Source organism: Podarcis melisellensis, assembly GCF_964234715.1.
Source record: "Podarcis melisellensis genome assembly, chromosome: 14".
NCBI lineage: Eukaryota > Metazoa > Chordata > Lepidosauria > Squamata > Lacertidae > Podarcis > Podarcis melisellensis.
This window is the reverse complement of record NC_138546.1, coordinates 16142865-16158266: the sequence shown is the minus strand read 5'-3', so window position 1 is coordinate 16158266 and position 15402 is coordinate 16142865. Positions and strand designations below refer to the sequence as shown.

At 44.0% G+C, this 15402-nt stretch overlaps 2 protein-coding genes across 4 annotated transcripts in view; one reads left to right on the top strand and one right to left on the bottom strand.

The window, feature by feature from the left end:
• Positions 1–15402, bottom strand: part of IFT140 (intraflagellar transport 140) — a 281216-nt gene that overhangs the window by 158805 nt on the left and 107009 nt on the right. The window lies entirely within an intron of this gene.
• Positions 5020–14664, top strand: RNPS1 (RNA binding protein with serine rich domain 1). Of its 3 annotated transcripts, none has more exons than XM_081887856.1 (8): positions 5027–5143; positions 8988–9182; positions 9463–9618; positions 10508–10663; positions 11195–11297; positions 11828–11981; positions 12800–12941; positions 13713–14664. In XM_081887856.1, exons 2-8 carry the CDS (start codon positions 9112–9114, stop codon positions 13816–13818), a joined length of 888 nt encoding a protein of 295 aa, XP_081743982.1. In that variant the 5' UTR covers positions 5027–5143; positions 8988–9111; the 3' UTR covers positions 13819–14664. The 3 variants fall into 3 exon arrangements, with proteins under 3 accessions (XP_081743983.1, XP_081743982.1, XP_081743981.1); XM_081887855.1 differs by having other exon boundaries at positions 5028–5143; positions 10472–10663; XM_081887857.1 differs by lacking the exon at positions 8988–9182 and having other exon boundaries at positions 5020–5143; positions 10472–10663.

Below are 15402 nucleotides of genomic sequence, written 5' to 3'. Positions count from 1 at the left end.
GGGTCAGCTGCATCTGATGATTTATGCACACAGATTTCCCCTTGCACAGGTATAACTCGTATTGGTTTAGTTGAGTTCCAACCGGGGAAATTCTGTACTTCTGTTTGGTGTGGCATTTCGCTTACCATACCAATGGCACTTAATGGTATTGGTAATAAGGGCATACCTCCCTCTGAATCATCTGGCCCAAGAGAGCAAACAAGGCAATTAGTCCTATTTGCAACATTGGCTATCATCTCAGCTAAGCCTACCCACATATTGTGGTCATGGCGGAATCCATATTTAGCAAATTTGGTCAGATTCATGGACCCTTCCCCTTCCCAAGGGATCAGGATTAATAATAAAATCATGTTGATGTCTAGCATATGCATTCCTTCCACAAAAGATTACCTTATTGTGATAGCAAATAATTATTAGTCCCAATATAATTCCCCCAGTGACAGAAATGGGGAACCACCAAGACCAAAACATATATCCCAAGGATCCCCAATGTGTAATATCACTTATAATTGTTCCACAAGGGGGCAGTCAATCAATTGTATAAGAGAATCTTCCCGTTCACAATTGCTGGTTTAGACGCTCCTCAAGCTTCAGGCGTGCGCAGGTCAGCCAGCTTCCAGGTTGTGGCTGCAGCAGGCCGGTCGTCAAATGTTGCCCGTGACCTAACCCGCTCCCGGTAGGGCTAGATACAGGGGTTTTTGGAGAGAGTCAGTTTTAAAGGATTAGAGGGGTCACCTTTGCATGTCCAACTGCCTTCAGACTTCTTTAAACGAGAGTGATGAATCCAGGGGGTCACCTCAGCTACCTTCACCGCTGTTAGAATAGAGAGCAGGACGGTGTAAGGTCCACGCCACTTAGGTGCAAGTGGATCACGTTTCCACTCTTTCACCCATATGCTATGCCAGTCTGGAGCTGATGAATCGGCTTGGCAATGCTGCACGGCGTGTGCTTGAGGGCCCACCTGTTAAGATAAAAAAACAAACAAACACGGGAGAGAGACAAAAACACGGGAGAGATTGCACTTGTCCCTGTGTCACATGGTCTCCTATTTGTTTGAGGTCAGTTGGAATATCCTGAACAAAGGAGGGCGGCCTCCCATACAGGAGCTCAAAAGGTGACAACTTAAGTCTTTTTGTGGGTGCGCACCGAACACGAAACAGTGTTATGGGTCAGCAAGCACATGGGGATATTAAAGCAGCCTGTGCTTTTCCTTTGCAGGCTTGGCACAGCCCGGCCTGGTCCCTGGGGTGCAGGGCCGTAAGAGATGGAGGCAGGCTGGGCCCTCTCCCTCCTGGGTGAAGCACCTGCCGGAAGCCTCGTGGCAATCATCCCCCCCCCCCGGGGGCACACGCAACAGACACTGGGGCCAACGGAGCGTGGTGGGTTAGGGTGGCAAATGCCTCTCTGAGCTCCGCAGAAAAGCTGAACTTGCACCAGAGCCGCCTCTGACCCACATAATGGGCTATTGCCAGCTTGTATTTTAGGGAGCTGGTTTCTTGTTTTCAGCCTTGCAGCAGCAGTACCCGACTGCACACACTTAATGTGATCTCACAACAATCCTAGGAGGTAGGCCATGGTTATTCCCATTGTAGAAGAGAGGAGAAACGGAGTGATATAATGCCAGCAGTAGTATAAATATGTCCCCATACATGCACCATACAAATAAAGAGTGGACACATAGTCCTACAGATACAACCGACCCTTTGAGGGTGACCAAACTGTTGATGCGGCCCCCCGATGAATTTGAGTTTGACACCCCTGCTTTAGACATATTAGTGGGCTTCTGGCATGCCCTGCAGATGCCTTGCACAAGTGTCTGGCGGTAGGTAGTAAGCCTGGCCAGGTGAATTGCATTGTTTGGATCCCAATTAGGATCTTCCAAGGGAAAGTTGTCCTGGAGATGATGGTCAATATTATAAATATTTCCCACTCTGGCCTGCTCACGCAAATATATCTGTGCCTTTTCAATTATGTCTCTCCTTTCCTCAGTGGTGAAAAGAGTATTCAGGAGCTGGCGACAATCTGTCCAAATAGGACTATTACTATTGAGGTCACCAAGTCCATCATAGCCTGAGGTTTTTCTGCGAAAGATGGGGTGTTTTCCAATTCATCAGATCTGTAGTTGTGAATGGAATACATTGCAGGGTCGAAGTTCGAGGTGGCCGTGGTCCAGGTTGCCCATTAACCAGCACAGGCTCCTCAAGTGCATCAAATACTCTTCTAAGAGGGGCTACTACGTGACCTTTTTCTTCACTTTGCTCTAGGGGCCTCAAATCATAGGGGATGGTATTTGTCCCAAGGCGTTCTTTTAGCAGCTTTATACGCCTGGCTGTATTGCTTGCTGACCGATTAAGGTCTCCCTGTAACTTCTGTAATAATTCTCTAGGACTTGGATGTACAGGGGTTTGGGGTAGGCAATCAGTTGTTCCACTAAAAGAGACTGTAGATGGAGTTCTACTGGGACTCACAGGTGGAATAACCACTTCTGCTTGGGCTTCATTATAGGACTCCAATGCCTCCTGAAGATATTTATCATAATCTATCAAGGAATCAAGCTCTGTGACTCCACTCCCATTATTCATTCCAGTTTCTTGCCTTGGGGTTACAACTGGTGGAGTGTTTGGATTAGACTCCCTTCGTTGTGGAGCATAGGGTGGAGGTGGAAGCACCTCTTCCTCTGGTCCCTCAAAAATGGGTTTAAGTTTATTTGGCAAGATTCCTTTCCTAGCTTCGGCTTTTACAGCCAATAATTTGCATCGTTGGACTTTGCATTCCCTTATCCATGGAGGATTTTTTTTTTTTTTTTTAATGTGCTCAGCCAGGAATCTATATATGAAAATTGTTCTGGGCACCCTCCAGTTTCTTTGGTGATGTTAGACCAAAGTTTGCTTACTAAATTTATATCAAAGGTTCCCTGGGATGGCCATCCAGTACTTTGTTTTGGCTACCCTAATTCACATAACGTTCTCAAGCGCTCTGGCGTCATTTTGACTCCATATGCCCCTGAGAAGGCTTTCTTAAAATTATTTAACATACATTCAAGAGGTGTATTTCCCCCTTTGAACCCCCAACTCCCATTGTATGGCCCTGTGAAGTATCCACTCAGTCACTCACACACACGCCTTACTGGGAAACGAAGTAGTACTCACTCCACACTTAGGTCAGCTACACATTGTACTTTCTCACACATGCAATGCACTAGATACTTCAACCACACTCTACCTCCCAATCTTCCCTTTGCCCTACACCAGATCACCATCTGATGTACCCAGCCACCTAGCGTACTCAGTTCCCCTTTACTGAGACGCAGAAGTTTGATCAGGACTTCTCTTCCTCCCAATTAATTGGAGGGCCAAAACCCCTTAGTGCACTTACCCTTAGCTGGTTGCCTGTTTATTTCTCTGGTCCCCCCCGGTCCGTCGCCGTCAGTGGGCAGGGTATCAGACAGACGAGACTTCTGCGTTCCCCCTGGAAAAATTTACCAGTGCGCGCTGGGAAGCAGTTTAGAGATCCTCTCTCTTGTACCCTGTCCAATAGGGCGAAGGGGCTGCGTTCCAGCAGACCACTTATCCGAGTCGCAGGCACCATAAAATGTAGCACCCTGCTTGTGGTTAACGCTTAGCTGGAATGAAATATTCAACGCAGCAACAGAGAAATTAAAATAATAATTTATTTGTCAGACAAATAAATGAGAGGCTCAGTGGTATATGGTTACCAAGCTCTGGCCTGCCTCCTGCCATTATGGCCAGCACTTATATTCCCTTAATCCAGCCCCCTTTGCTCCTCCTGGGGCTGCCTCTGTTCAATCAGCCTGGTTGGATTTCCTATTGGCTGATTGCTATAACTAATCACAAAAAGATACACCCATATCCTCCTATCCTTATAAGGGAGACAAAGAGCTATATATTTGACATATAAGTAATAATATATCTTACATGGAATCTTAATTACCAGCTCACCTCTTGCCCTATTGCCTTCTAAAACAAATGTTTAATCTTACATTTTTATGTTCAACAGATGTCAAGGATCTTGAGTTCACATCAACATTGAAAGATCTCCTTCATTTGAGGGTCTTTTAAACAAATGCCTGACAACTATATATCAGAAGTGTTCGATGGCGTCTCCTGTCTGGCAAGGGGGGGCTAGGCTCATTTGCCCCTCTGGTCTCCTATTGCAATATGACTCTATGAATCTAGCATTTCTTAAATCCTTTGCATAATTACATTTAAGCCAATATATTTAAGCTAATATATTTCATACATTATCATATATAGCTTTTTAGAAGGATAAATCTCCTCAAAGTAAAAGGAAGGAACAGTTTACAGCCTCAAAATAAAAAGTGAAGAAAAAGTCTCTTCCCCTGTTTACACTCCCCCCCTTCTCCAGCCAGTTGTTTTTCAAAACCATTTGCTCTTGGCCTTTCAACCTTAGGAAGAAGATATGGCTCATTTTACTGGGAGGCACATTGGTATTATTTTACTATTTACCCATTCTTAATAGTGTTTTTTCAGCCTTGGGGCAGCATATGTAATTTCCCATCAATGGGGCCCTCTTGTCTTAGGAGAAAACCTCTTGCCAAGGTTTTTTTCTGCCTGGCATGAAACCTTTGAAAATCTAAGCCCATTTAATTTAGGAACCTGATCAAGATATAAGCCAATATAAGTCTTGATTAAAAATGCAGTCTATATTCAGATGCCACAATATGTTTTTGGATAATATGTCTTGTTATAATTTTGAATTAAAAAAATTAAAAAAAATGTTTAATGTCCAAAGTGCTCGGCGCTTGGGGAAAAATCCTGCATGAGCCAATAATCCTTTCAACTCCCATTTCCCCTTTCCGTTATCATGTTTTAAGAACAGATAAGTGGGTTGTTGTTGGATTCTCCCCACCCTCCTAAAAAACCTTCTTTTTTATCTCCATGGGGCCTTAAACTACCACAACAAAAAGGGTCGATCTGCCCCTTTAAGTGGGGACGGTAACCATGGAGATAAATGGCTACCCCGCCTCTCCTCCCCGCGCTTCCTTTCATTCGGTGACGCTATCAGCGCGCGCCGCCTAGCGGCTCTTTGCCGCTGTGTGGAAGGCGGCAATCCGTACGTCACCGCGAGCGCGACGAGGGAGCGACGGTCGGGCTCTGAGGATGTAAGTAGAGGGGAGAGACGGTAATCCGCCGCCATCTGCCCCGGTCCGGTTGCAGTTAGCCGTGACTGCGCCCGAGTGTGGCAAGAAAAGGTTCCCGGACGCTGGGGGTGGGTCTGTGAGGGAGGTCGGCCCCGCGGATGAGCTCGAGGAGCGGGGAGGCCTTGGCTGGAGGGGAGAGTTGGGAGCCCTTAGAGGCGCTGAGTGGGGTCGGTTGACTGAAGCGGCAGAGCCGATTTGCTCCGCCCCTTCCCGTTTCCCTCTTTCTTCGTGTCGGGCGAGGAAAGTTCGTCTCGCCAGCTAGGCCCAGTTGAGGAGGGGGTTCGTTTCTCTTCCCACTCCGCTCTTCTCCCTTGAGGGGTCTCCCGAACTTCCTGGAGCCCACTCTGAAAGTCTCCTTCAAGCCCCTTATTTGCCTGACCAGTACTGTGCACATTCGAGTTGCGTCCTTCTATTATTATATTGATCGTGTTATCTATTTTATGTTGGAAAAGATAACCCCTTATCCAGTGAAATATACAGGATGGAGTTTATGGTTCTTCTCTCCCTTACCCTCGTTTTAACCTCATAACAGCCCTGTGAGTTAGTCAAGATGTCACATGAAAATGGTGCATAGTTTCACATAGTTGTGATCCCTCAGACTAGCCAAGGCCACTCAGTTGAGCTTTGTGACTGACCAGGGATTTAACCCTCTTGCTTCTGTAATGCTAAGTGTTGCACAACACTGGCCCCATTGGTTACCTCTTAAACCTTGGCTTCCAGCGCAGGAATTCTCAGATATGGCTTTATGTTGCAGCAATATGGTGCTTCTGCTAGTACGATTCTTACTTTTACATGTAACCTGTTGTCTGTTCAGCCAGCTTGCAGAGCTTGTACAGGATATAGCTTGTACCTGGGAAGCTCAAATTCAAATATCTGGTCCCTCTTGGTCTTAGAGGGTGGTCTTGGTCTTAGAGGGTCTTCTTGGGGTGGTGGTAGTGAAGAGCAGTAGTGTGGCAGGTGCTATTATAATTCACTTAATATTTCATTATGAATAGCAAAGAAATTGCCTTTCAATAATATCAGTGATTACTTAGACAAATATGCAAGTCCACTGATATGTTAAAAACATATCTGAAGAAGTGTGCATGCACACGAAAGCTCATACCTAGAACTAACTTAGTTGGTCTTTAAGGTGCTACTGGAAGGATTTTTTTTTTTATGTTAAAAACACGTAAGACTAAAAACATTCACTTGTTTTTATAGTTGTTCTGATTTTGAGTGGAGTGCCCTATCTGGGTGGATGGAGCAGCCAAGTAATTTCGTTGTCCCTGAGAGGGGGCAATGACAATAAAGATATTATTATTATTATTATTATGATTGATTATGTACCAAGTGGCTTTTCACCACAGTGAAGTAAATGTACTGTATTGCCCAAACACAGTAAGGTGTACAGGTAGCCATTCTGCTAGCTTTGTGAACATGCTGATAAGAGTCAGTTTGCAAAGTCAGTGATTCCCACAGAAAGACCTCTAGGCACTATTGAAGTTTGTACACAAGCTTTTTGGGCAGCACTGGTAAGCCTGGGCTTGGTGTTCCTGGTTTTAAAGCACTGAGGATGTGATATACAGCGGACACAGTTCTCTCTTACGGAGGGTTCACTGATTTCTCTTAACCACCAAGTTAATTCAAGACTTCTTTTAACCTGAACAGGTTCTTTCAAATTGTTTTTGTACCACTTAGAGAGTGGGTCATGAAGTGTAGATATAGAGGAATAATACCTTTAATCCCATTTAATTTCTTTGTTGATGAAAACATCTGCTGGAGTATGTCCTACTGCTTATTCTGAAAATGCTCCTGTATGCTACATAACACAGGGCTACATTCAGCGTTGTCAAAGCAGAATGGCTAAGAAATCTGGGATATCCAGACACAGGTTTTCTGAATTTGAGTTCTTCCCTAGGGCAGGGAATATCATTACACACCTATGTTTCTACAATAGCTGTGAGTGACACAAAAACAAGAGCTGCCTTCTTGAATGACTCGTGCAGAAACACTTAACCAGAGCTTCAAGTGAAAAGCTAAGCCTGTGGGAATAGTCTTCTGCTATAGCAGAAGCAGAGTGGTATAACAGTATGTGCTTTCCCTTATCTTTGAACTGCTTCAGGCACTTGCAATTTAAGTTACAGACATCAGTAGAATAATGGCCTGTTGGAGCTTACTTTGGACCTTCCCAAAGGGTTATTTGCATAAGCACATTATACACAGTTTGTGTGTATAATGTGCCTGAGAGAAGTCTCAGCACATGAAAATGCATCTTTAATTTTAATCCATGTTCCCCTCTGTAAAGTAATAGTTCCAAGTGTTAATCTTAAAGATGACAAAACATATTTGTCCTTCGTATGTCAAATGTACATCAAAGCAACCTTGCTCTCTCAGTGCCTGTTGAGTTACTTGAGCATAGCAGTGTACAGGAATTGAACTACAAGGATGAAAACCTTTGTTTTCAGAGTTTCCACCCATTTCCCATAGGTTGCCCTGATGCTGGTTCGCTAGAGAAAAATACATACACTTAATCTGAAATGTACAGTACCCTGTACTCTACCATTCTAAAATAGTCATTGTTTTTAATGTATGACTTTAAAACACCTTGGGTTCTATACTGAGGGGTAGAATTAAAGTACTTGAAATAAGCTATCGCCTTCTCAGTCCAGCCCACGGATTGTCCAGGAATCAGTGTGTTTCTACATCAGTAAAATGTCTCCTTTTATTCGCATCTCTGGGTTATTTGTGGGGCCTGCCTGGTGTTTTTACATGAGTAGAATGTGTGCTTTTATTTAAAATGCATCTCTGGGTTATTTGTGGGGCATAGGAATTAGTTCATTCCCCCTCCAAATATAATCCGGCCCACCACATGGTCTGAGGGACAGTGGACCAGCCCACGGCTGAAAAAGGTTGCTGACCCCTGGTGTAACCCATAAGGACTTCCTGTAGCTTATCTGGAATAGCCAGCAGCATTTCCAACTGAGGTTCTTTTATACCACAGATGGGAAATACCCTCCAAATTTTGTTGGCTTGCCAACTCCCATCACCCCGACCATTGGCTATGCTGGCTGGGGCTGATGGGAGTTGGAGTCCAAGAACATCTGGAAGACCACAGGTTTTACCACCCCTGTTGTTTGATCTGAGGATAGTTTAATAGTCTCTGGGGGTGACCCTGGAGCTGAAATTGCAGACTTAACTGCAGCACTATATCAATACAAAATAAAGCTTAGCAGTAGTAATGAGAAACTGCATTAAGAATTTAGGAAGAGCAGTAGAAATCCTTATAAACAATTAAAATCTACTATAGTTTTCCTGGGACTTAAAATGCTTTCTTGCTACTACTGTACCACAATGTCCTGTTGAGGTACCTTGCTTTCTATTGCAGAGGTAGCCGACGTGGTGTTCTCCAGATGTTGCTGGACTATAACTCCAATCATCCATGAGAGTTGGCTTTGATGACAGGCCGATGGGAGTTGGAGTTCAATTCATATGGAGGGCACCATGTTGGCTACCACTGTCCTGTTGTAATGCTGCATATCTTAAGGAAAAGTACTAAGAAATTCAGGCTGAAAAACTCTTGTGTGCTTTGCTGTGTGTTCTTCCTCCTTTTGAAGGGTGATTAGAAAGAAAATTCAAATGCTCTGTGTAAACACACTCTTAAGTTGTTCAGCAGATGCTGTTTTCAAATGGGTAATAACAAGCCACACAGAAGTGTGTGAACTATAATGCTTTGCATGAAGCTTGTGCCTTTTCTTGTGAAGTGGGTTTTCTTTTCCTCTGCCTATTTGTTAACTGTCTCATATCCCTTTTATCTTGTCACTAGGCTGCTCTTTGGAGTTTATTGCATTCGCTTAGGGATCGTTTCTCAGAATCAAGGAGTTAGAAGTAAGCTTTCAGATAAGTGAGCCCCCCCAAAAAAGTGCCGCTTTTGGACTCGGAAGGGGAAAATGGAGCTGTCAGGAATGAAAAAGAAGAGTTTGCTAGGAATCAAAGAAAATAATAAAAAGTCCAGCACTAGGTAATAATTGTCTGAATGTTCAAGGCCTCACCCCTCTTGGGGGATCTGTGCAGACTCCTAGGGATTTCCCATCAAGCATGAGGAATTAGAAATGCATCTTCCCTCCTTTTCATAATCTCCATATATTCCACACCATTGGCTTTCTTTCATGAAGCCGCTCCATAGTGTAAACACTGGGGATTTGTCTCTTAGCATTTTTGTAGCAGTGACATTTCTTGCTTATGTTGCAACTGAAACTGCGGGGTTGGAAATTGAGTTTCTGAACCTTTGTACATTAAAGGGCTCCCTCTCCTACCAAGCGCAAGGACCGTACAGAAGAAAAGTCCAAGGACAGATCCAAAGACAAGCCAGCTACAAAGGAGTCAAGCGAAAAGGATCGTGGGCGCGACAAAACTCGCAAGAGGCGCAGCGCCTCCAGTGGTAGTAGCAGCACCAGGTAAGCAGATTCAGGAATTCTTGGGTTTCTGAAGGCCGTTTCAAGGACCAGGCCTTCCCAAGGATTCTTAATCGGCAGTTAAAAAATGATGCCGCCATGCTCAGACAGAGGAAACCTTTTAACTCTTCAGATGTTGGATACAGGGATGGAGTTGTGGTGGCTGTCTCCACCTTGCCCTACTTGTGAGATTCCCAGAAATGTAGGGCAGTTAAGCTTGAGAACTTAAAATACGCCCCTTGATGTGAACCAGCAGGTCGGTTGTAAGTTGAGTGAAGCAGTAATGCTAAACACATACTTGACTTCAGGTCCTCTTCTCTGATTGAGATATTGGGGGTTTGTGTGTGGTTTCGTACAGGAGGTCTGTTTGCATCCTAATGATCTGTTTGGAGGGGAGGCCCTTCTTGGTGTTCATCTTTAGAAGATGTGTGTCCTGCATTTACAAAGGGGTGTGTGTGTGTGTTATGGGCACTTCAACTGTGGAACACCCTTCAAAGGGAGGTAATTTCAGAGACTGTTAAAACATTTTTCTTTGCCTGAGCATTTTAGATGGTGGCATTTTTAGTGGGTTGAATGGTTTTTCTCATTCTTCATTAAATTGGTTTTATAAGGTAATTGTAATTTAAGGTGAATTTTGTATATTGCTCTGAAATCTGTTTTTCGACAAAGGACCATTTATACAATAAGTGAAATAATTTAGAAAGATCATCACCTCTGCATTGGGAAGTGGCCAGGTTTGGGTTGGAACTGCAAAAGACAATGGTGTGTTCTTTCCAACACCTTCAAAAGTTATTGGGGGTTATTGGGAGAACACCCTTGCTGCCATTAGTCTCTTGCATGACACCTTCTCTGCCAGGTCTCGCTCCAGTTCCACATCCAGTTCTGGTTCTAGCTCCAGCACCGGCTCCAGCAGTGGCTCCAGCTCCTCCTCCGCGTCAAGCCGCTCTGGGAGTTCAAGCACATCCCGCAGTTCCAGCTCCAGCAGCTCATCTGGTTCTCCAAGCCCATCTCGACATCGGCACGACAACAGGAGGCGTTCCCGTTCAAAGTGAGTCTAGAGTACCGGAGGCTACTGGCTACTTTATTTCCATTGGCCTTGATAAGTGCTTCCTGTAAGACAAGGGTGGGGAACACTTTTCAGCTCAAAGGCCGTGTTTCTTTCTTGGGGAGGAGCACATGCTAGCAGTGGGCCAGAGGCAGAAGTGGGTAAAAGAGCAGATTGGCCTGTTCCTTTGCCTTTTGAATCTCATCTTTGGGAACCTGTGTTATATGAAAAGGATGCTTCTAAATTTCAAACTTGGTAGATAGTATCAAATAAAGGTCCCTCCAAGCCCTACTGAATTTAAGTTAAGCCTCAATAGTTACTCACTTTTAGCATAATTATTCCTTGCAAACTATAAATGGCCTGTAGTTGTTGCACCAGCCACTTTTTTTTTTAATAACAAATTTAGCAAGGAATACAGAATAAGATCATTGGTGGTTTTTTGTCATGCTGCATTGATTGGAGTTCATGAAGAGCTTGAGTTGCAGATCCATACGTTTAAATTTTTGTTTGACACTTTTTGTTTATTTCCACCAGGTCTAAACCTCCCAAGAGAGATGAAAAGGAACGGAAGAGAAGGAGTCCATCACCCAAACCTACCAAAGTACATGTTGGGAGACTCACCAGAAATGTGACGAAGGTAACAGATGCCTGTTGTTCACTCGTACCCAGAAAGAAGTAAAAAGGCCAAAGAGGGTAGGGAAACATAAGTCCCCCAGAACCCATGGTCTGACTCAGTATAAGACAGCTTCCTGTAAGTCCATATTGAATATGAATGCTGGGAATGCTGTTGACCAAGGGTCCCTCCCAGTATTGATACACTAGATCTCTATAGGGGAGAGTGCTGTTGCTCTCAGGTCCTGCTTGACCCCTGTGAGAACAGTGTGCTGGACTAGATGGGCCACTGTCCTGGTCCAGCAGGCTCTTCTTATTCTCCTATAGATATAGCTGAGTAAAGTTCAGGTAACCTGGGAAGCAAAATGTTGAAGCATTTCAATGTAATTGAATGGTCTTCACTCTTTCTGTTCAAATCCAGTTAAAGGGGTGTGTGTGTGTGTGTGTGTGTTGCTGCTGCTTCCGCCGCTGCCCATTCAGTGTTTTGTTGTTATGAAGATGGAAGGTAATGAACATTTGCCATGAGCGTTAAGGAGCTTGCTTTTCCTCTTCCAGGACCACATAATGGAAATATTTTCCACTTATGGAAAGCTCAAAATGATTGATATGCCAGTCGACAGACTCAACCCACACCTCTCAAAGGGTTATGCATATGTAGAATTTGAGAATCCAGATGATGCTGAGAAGGCACTGAAGCACATGGATGGAGGTGGGTTTCAGAAGCTGGCTGCATTGTTAAGAGGTTTGACTCCTACAGGACTGAAAAATCTGTAATTTGAGATGATCCCCCCATTAAAGCAAGGGTTTCAGATTTCCCAAAAGTGATATAGGTTCTACCAGCTAGGAGCGCTCTTTGCAGAGCACACCTGAACAAAATAAGGTTCTAGATTCTTCCAAGTTTTACTCTTATAATAATGCGAATATATCATTTTACCTGTATGACTTCTTTTTAAAAAATCAACCTTGTCTGCCAGGAATATGGGCTGGTGGGACCTCTGCAACCACATCATGTTGGTTTCAGGCCCAAAGTGAGAAGGGTGGATCATCCTGATGAAAATGGCACCCAAGGTAAACTGCATTCTCCAGAAAGGCAATGGACCTGTGGGCATGAGCAAAAACCTTGGAATAAGTTGGCAGCAATTATTCCTAAAGAAAGCAGAGGCTTGTCCCAGGAAAAACTTGCAGTGCCATGTTGGACATTAAAAAATTTATAGTGTAGGTCAGAGGTTACCAATCTCTTTTTTTCTTGGGAGGGGCTAATGACGCACAGAGGGAATCAGTCAGGGAACTGGGCCTGATCGTAAGCAAAGTGGTGTTTGTGGTTCCCCAATGTCTTTTTGGTACCTCCCTGCATGTATGTTTTACCTGTGTATTAATATCTCCCTCTAGGTTCCCTGCTCCCCCACACCATTGCCATAGTTTAACCTTCCCTAGTGAGCAAGAAGGCAGTGGCTACAGGGAGCCTTTGCGTCAATCCCTCACCCTGCTGAAACAAAGCAACTTTCTGCTTCTGTGATCTTTAAATAGGGCAGATTGATGGTCAGGAGATCACTGCCACGGCTGTCCTGACTCCTCGGCCCAGGATGCCTCTCAGGCGTTTCTCCCCTCCGCGGAGGATGTTGCCGCCACCTCCCATGTGGCGTCGTTCTCCACCTCGCATGAGGAGAAGGTAGGTTGCCTTTGTGGAGCTGGGTAAGCTGGAGGAGCTTAGTTGTTCACAGCTGGTAGGAGCTCTGTCCGGGGAGGCAAACTCAAAAGAAGACACCTGCGGACTCAAATGGGTCACACCAAGGATGGGCAGTGAGTTACTTCCTGCATTACAGCTGATGGCGAACAAAGACTATCCCTGCACAAAGTATTTGAAGGATAGGCGCCCCCTTCCAGAGCATTAGCATGTTTGTTTGTATGCCACTTTTCCACAGCAGTGCTCAAAGTGACTCACAGCATACCAAACGTACATTAATAAATCCAGCAATTTTATTTTTAAAAATACATTAGGGGAAGGCAGGTGGAAGTACTTGCGCCATAATAGTTCCAGCATTCTCTCCCCTTTAGACCTTCTCAAGTGCTCAGGGGGCATGTGTCTAAAATCTCACAACTCATTCTAAGTTTGAACATATGCCTTATATGTTTAAGTCGAGACTGATGGAATATTTTTATTGTTAATATAAGCTGATGATGTGTATTTGCAAAAATAAAACACTGTGATCTAGGAACTGAGAAAATATTTATTTTATTTAGTTATTATTATACAGTTGCTATATTGCTTTCTGCATTTGCAAAATGTTAGCATGCTGAACTGCCTTCACCCTTTAGGATATAACTACTCTTGAATGCTGTCGAATAAAAAGGGACTAGATAAGTGTGGATTACTTTCCATTACCATCCATTCTCCTAACTGAAGCTCTGCTCTCTTCCTCGCAACTATATTCCCTTTCAGGTCCAGGTCTCCCAGGCGCAGATCCCCAGTTCGCAGACGGTCACGATCCAGATCTCCAGGCCGCAGGCGTCATCGCAGCCGATCCAGTTCCAACTCTTCCCGATAAAATGTGGGACTTGGCAGTTCCTTGTATTTTTTTTGTGTTTTTTTTTTTAAACTTAAAAGTGCATTCAGTTTAAAAATTGTACCTTTTAAAAATAAAAGAGGAATGAAAATAAAACGAAGGGAAAGCTGAGAAACTGAAACCTAGCCTAGTGTCTTGGGCCCAGCAGGGTGAACTGTGGACTTTTGTTGGACTTAAAGTCCTTTTTAAAGGGAGCTTTGGTTTGCAAGTTCTCAACAAGAAACATTGTTCTTTAGACATGATACTGTCTTCTTAAGTCCAGTGAAGTCTCGTTTTTAGGATATGTCAAAAATAAATTTATACTGTTGGAAGAAAGAAATGGCAGCTTGCAAGAAAACCCTCAGCAAATTTAGATACGGACTGGTTCCTCTCTCCCCACTGCCACCCTCAGCTCTTAGGGATGTTGGCACACAGAAATTTTTTTCATGTTCCTTGCTGCTGGTGCATTTAACCAGCCTAAGAACTGGGGGACTCGGACTAGTGTTCCTTTTAAGGCATCCCTTCCTTTACTAAAATGTTTTTGGTGCATTGTTCACATGCTCTGTCCTTCCCAAGACCGATGTAAATGCTTTCGCTTTTAGAATATGTGAAACAAATAGGCAGAAAAGCAGTTTCTCTTGCCACCTTCCTCCTGGGGTGGAAGGTGATGTGTCTGAGACCAATTGGGATAACTAGTGTTCAATTTGCAAAAGGCCAAGAGATTTGCAACCTATTGTACAGTCATTACTATAAAGTTTGATTTTTGTATACCTTTAGCATCTTGTAGTCATGTTGTTGGTACTTGTGTGGAATGGCAAGACTGAATAAACCAATAAGGTTTGGAATAAATGTGTATGGATTCTTTTGTAGTTGAGAAATGTGGTGGTTCTGTGTGCTTAAAATTTTACCATTGAATCCTGCAATGGGTATGCTGATTTCTCAGCCCAATTTTCAATGAGACATCCAAATACACCATGTCTCCCACCTGCTCAGAACAGGTAAGTGTGTAGGACAAATAGTGTATAGGACGAAGGTAGGATTTTAATGTTTCAATATTCATTTAATATTGCTGTATGTTGCCTTGAGGTTTGGTGAGGGAGGTGGTATAGAAACGTTTTTAAAAGTAACAAGATATTACTAAATTTGTAACCTGCCCTGAGTTCCATAAGGTGGCTTCAGCGAAAGGGCAGATCATCAGCAAGAGAAACTCCTTAGCTGTAGACAATTTTATTGCCTGTGCTTTCCAAGTATTTCTGCACCTCTTCTTTCCTAGGTGATCATAGAATTGTCAATTTGGAAAGGGACCACGAGGGTCATCTAGTCCAAAATATGCAGGAATATTTTGCTCAATGTGGGGCTTGAACCCATGACCCTGATATTAAGAGACTCCTACTCTACAGAATGAGCTACTCTGTGGCTTAGAAGCAGCCATTCCAGAAACACAACCTGTCATCATGGGAGCCTCTGTTTTCCCCTGAAAATGAACCTAAAAGGTTTTCTGCCTTTTAGGCCATGATTAAGGGGGAGTGGGCTACAGCCGCTACACCACTGCAAGATGTAAGAAAGGTTCTGCAGGAGCTTGGTGAC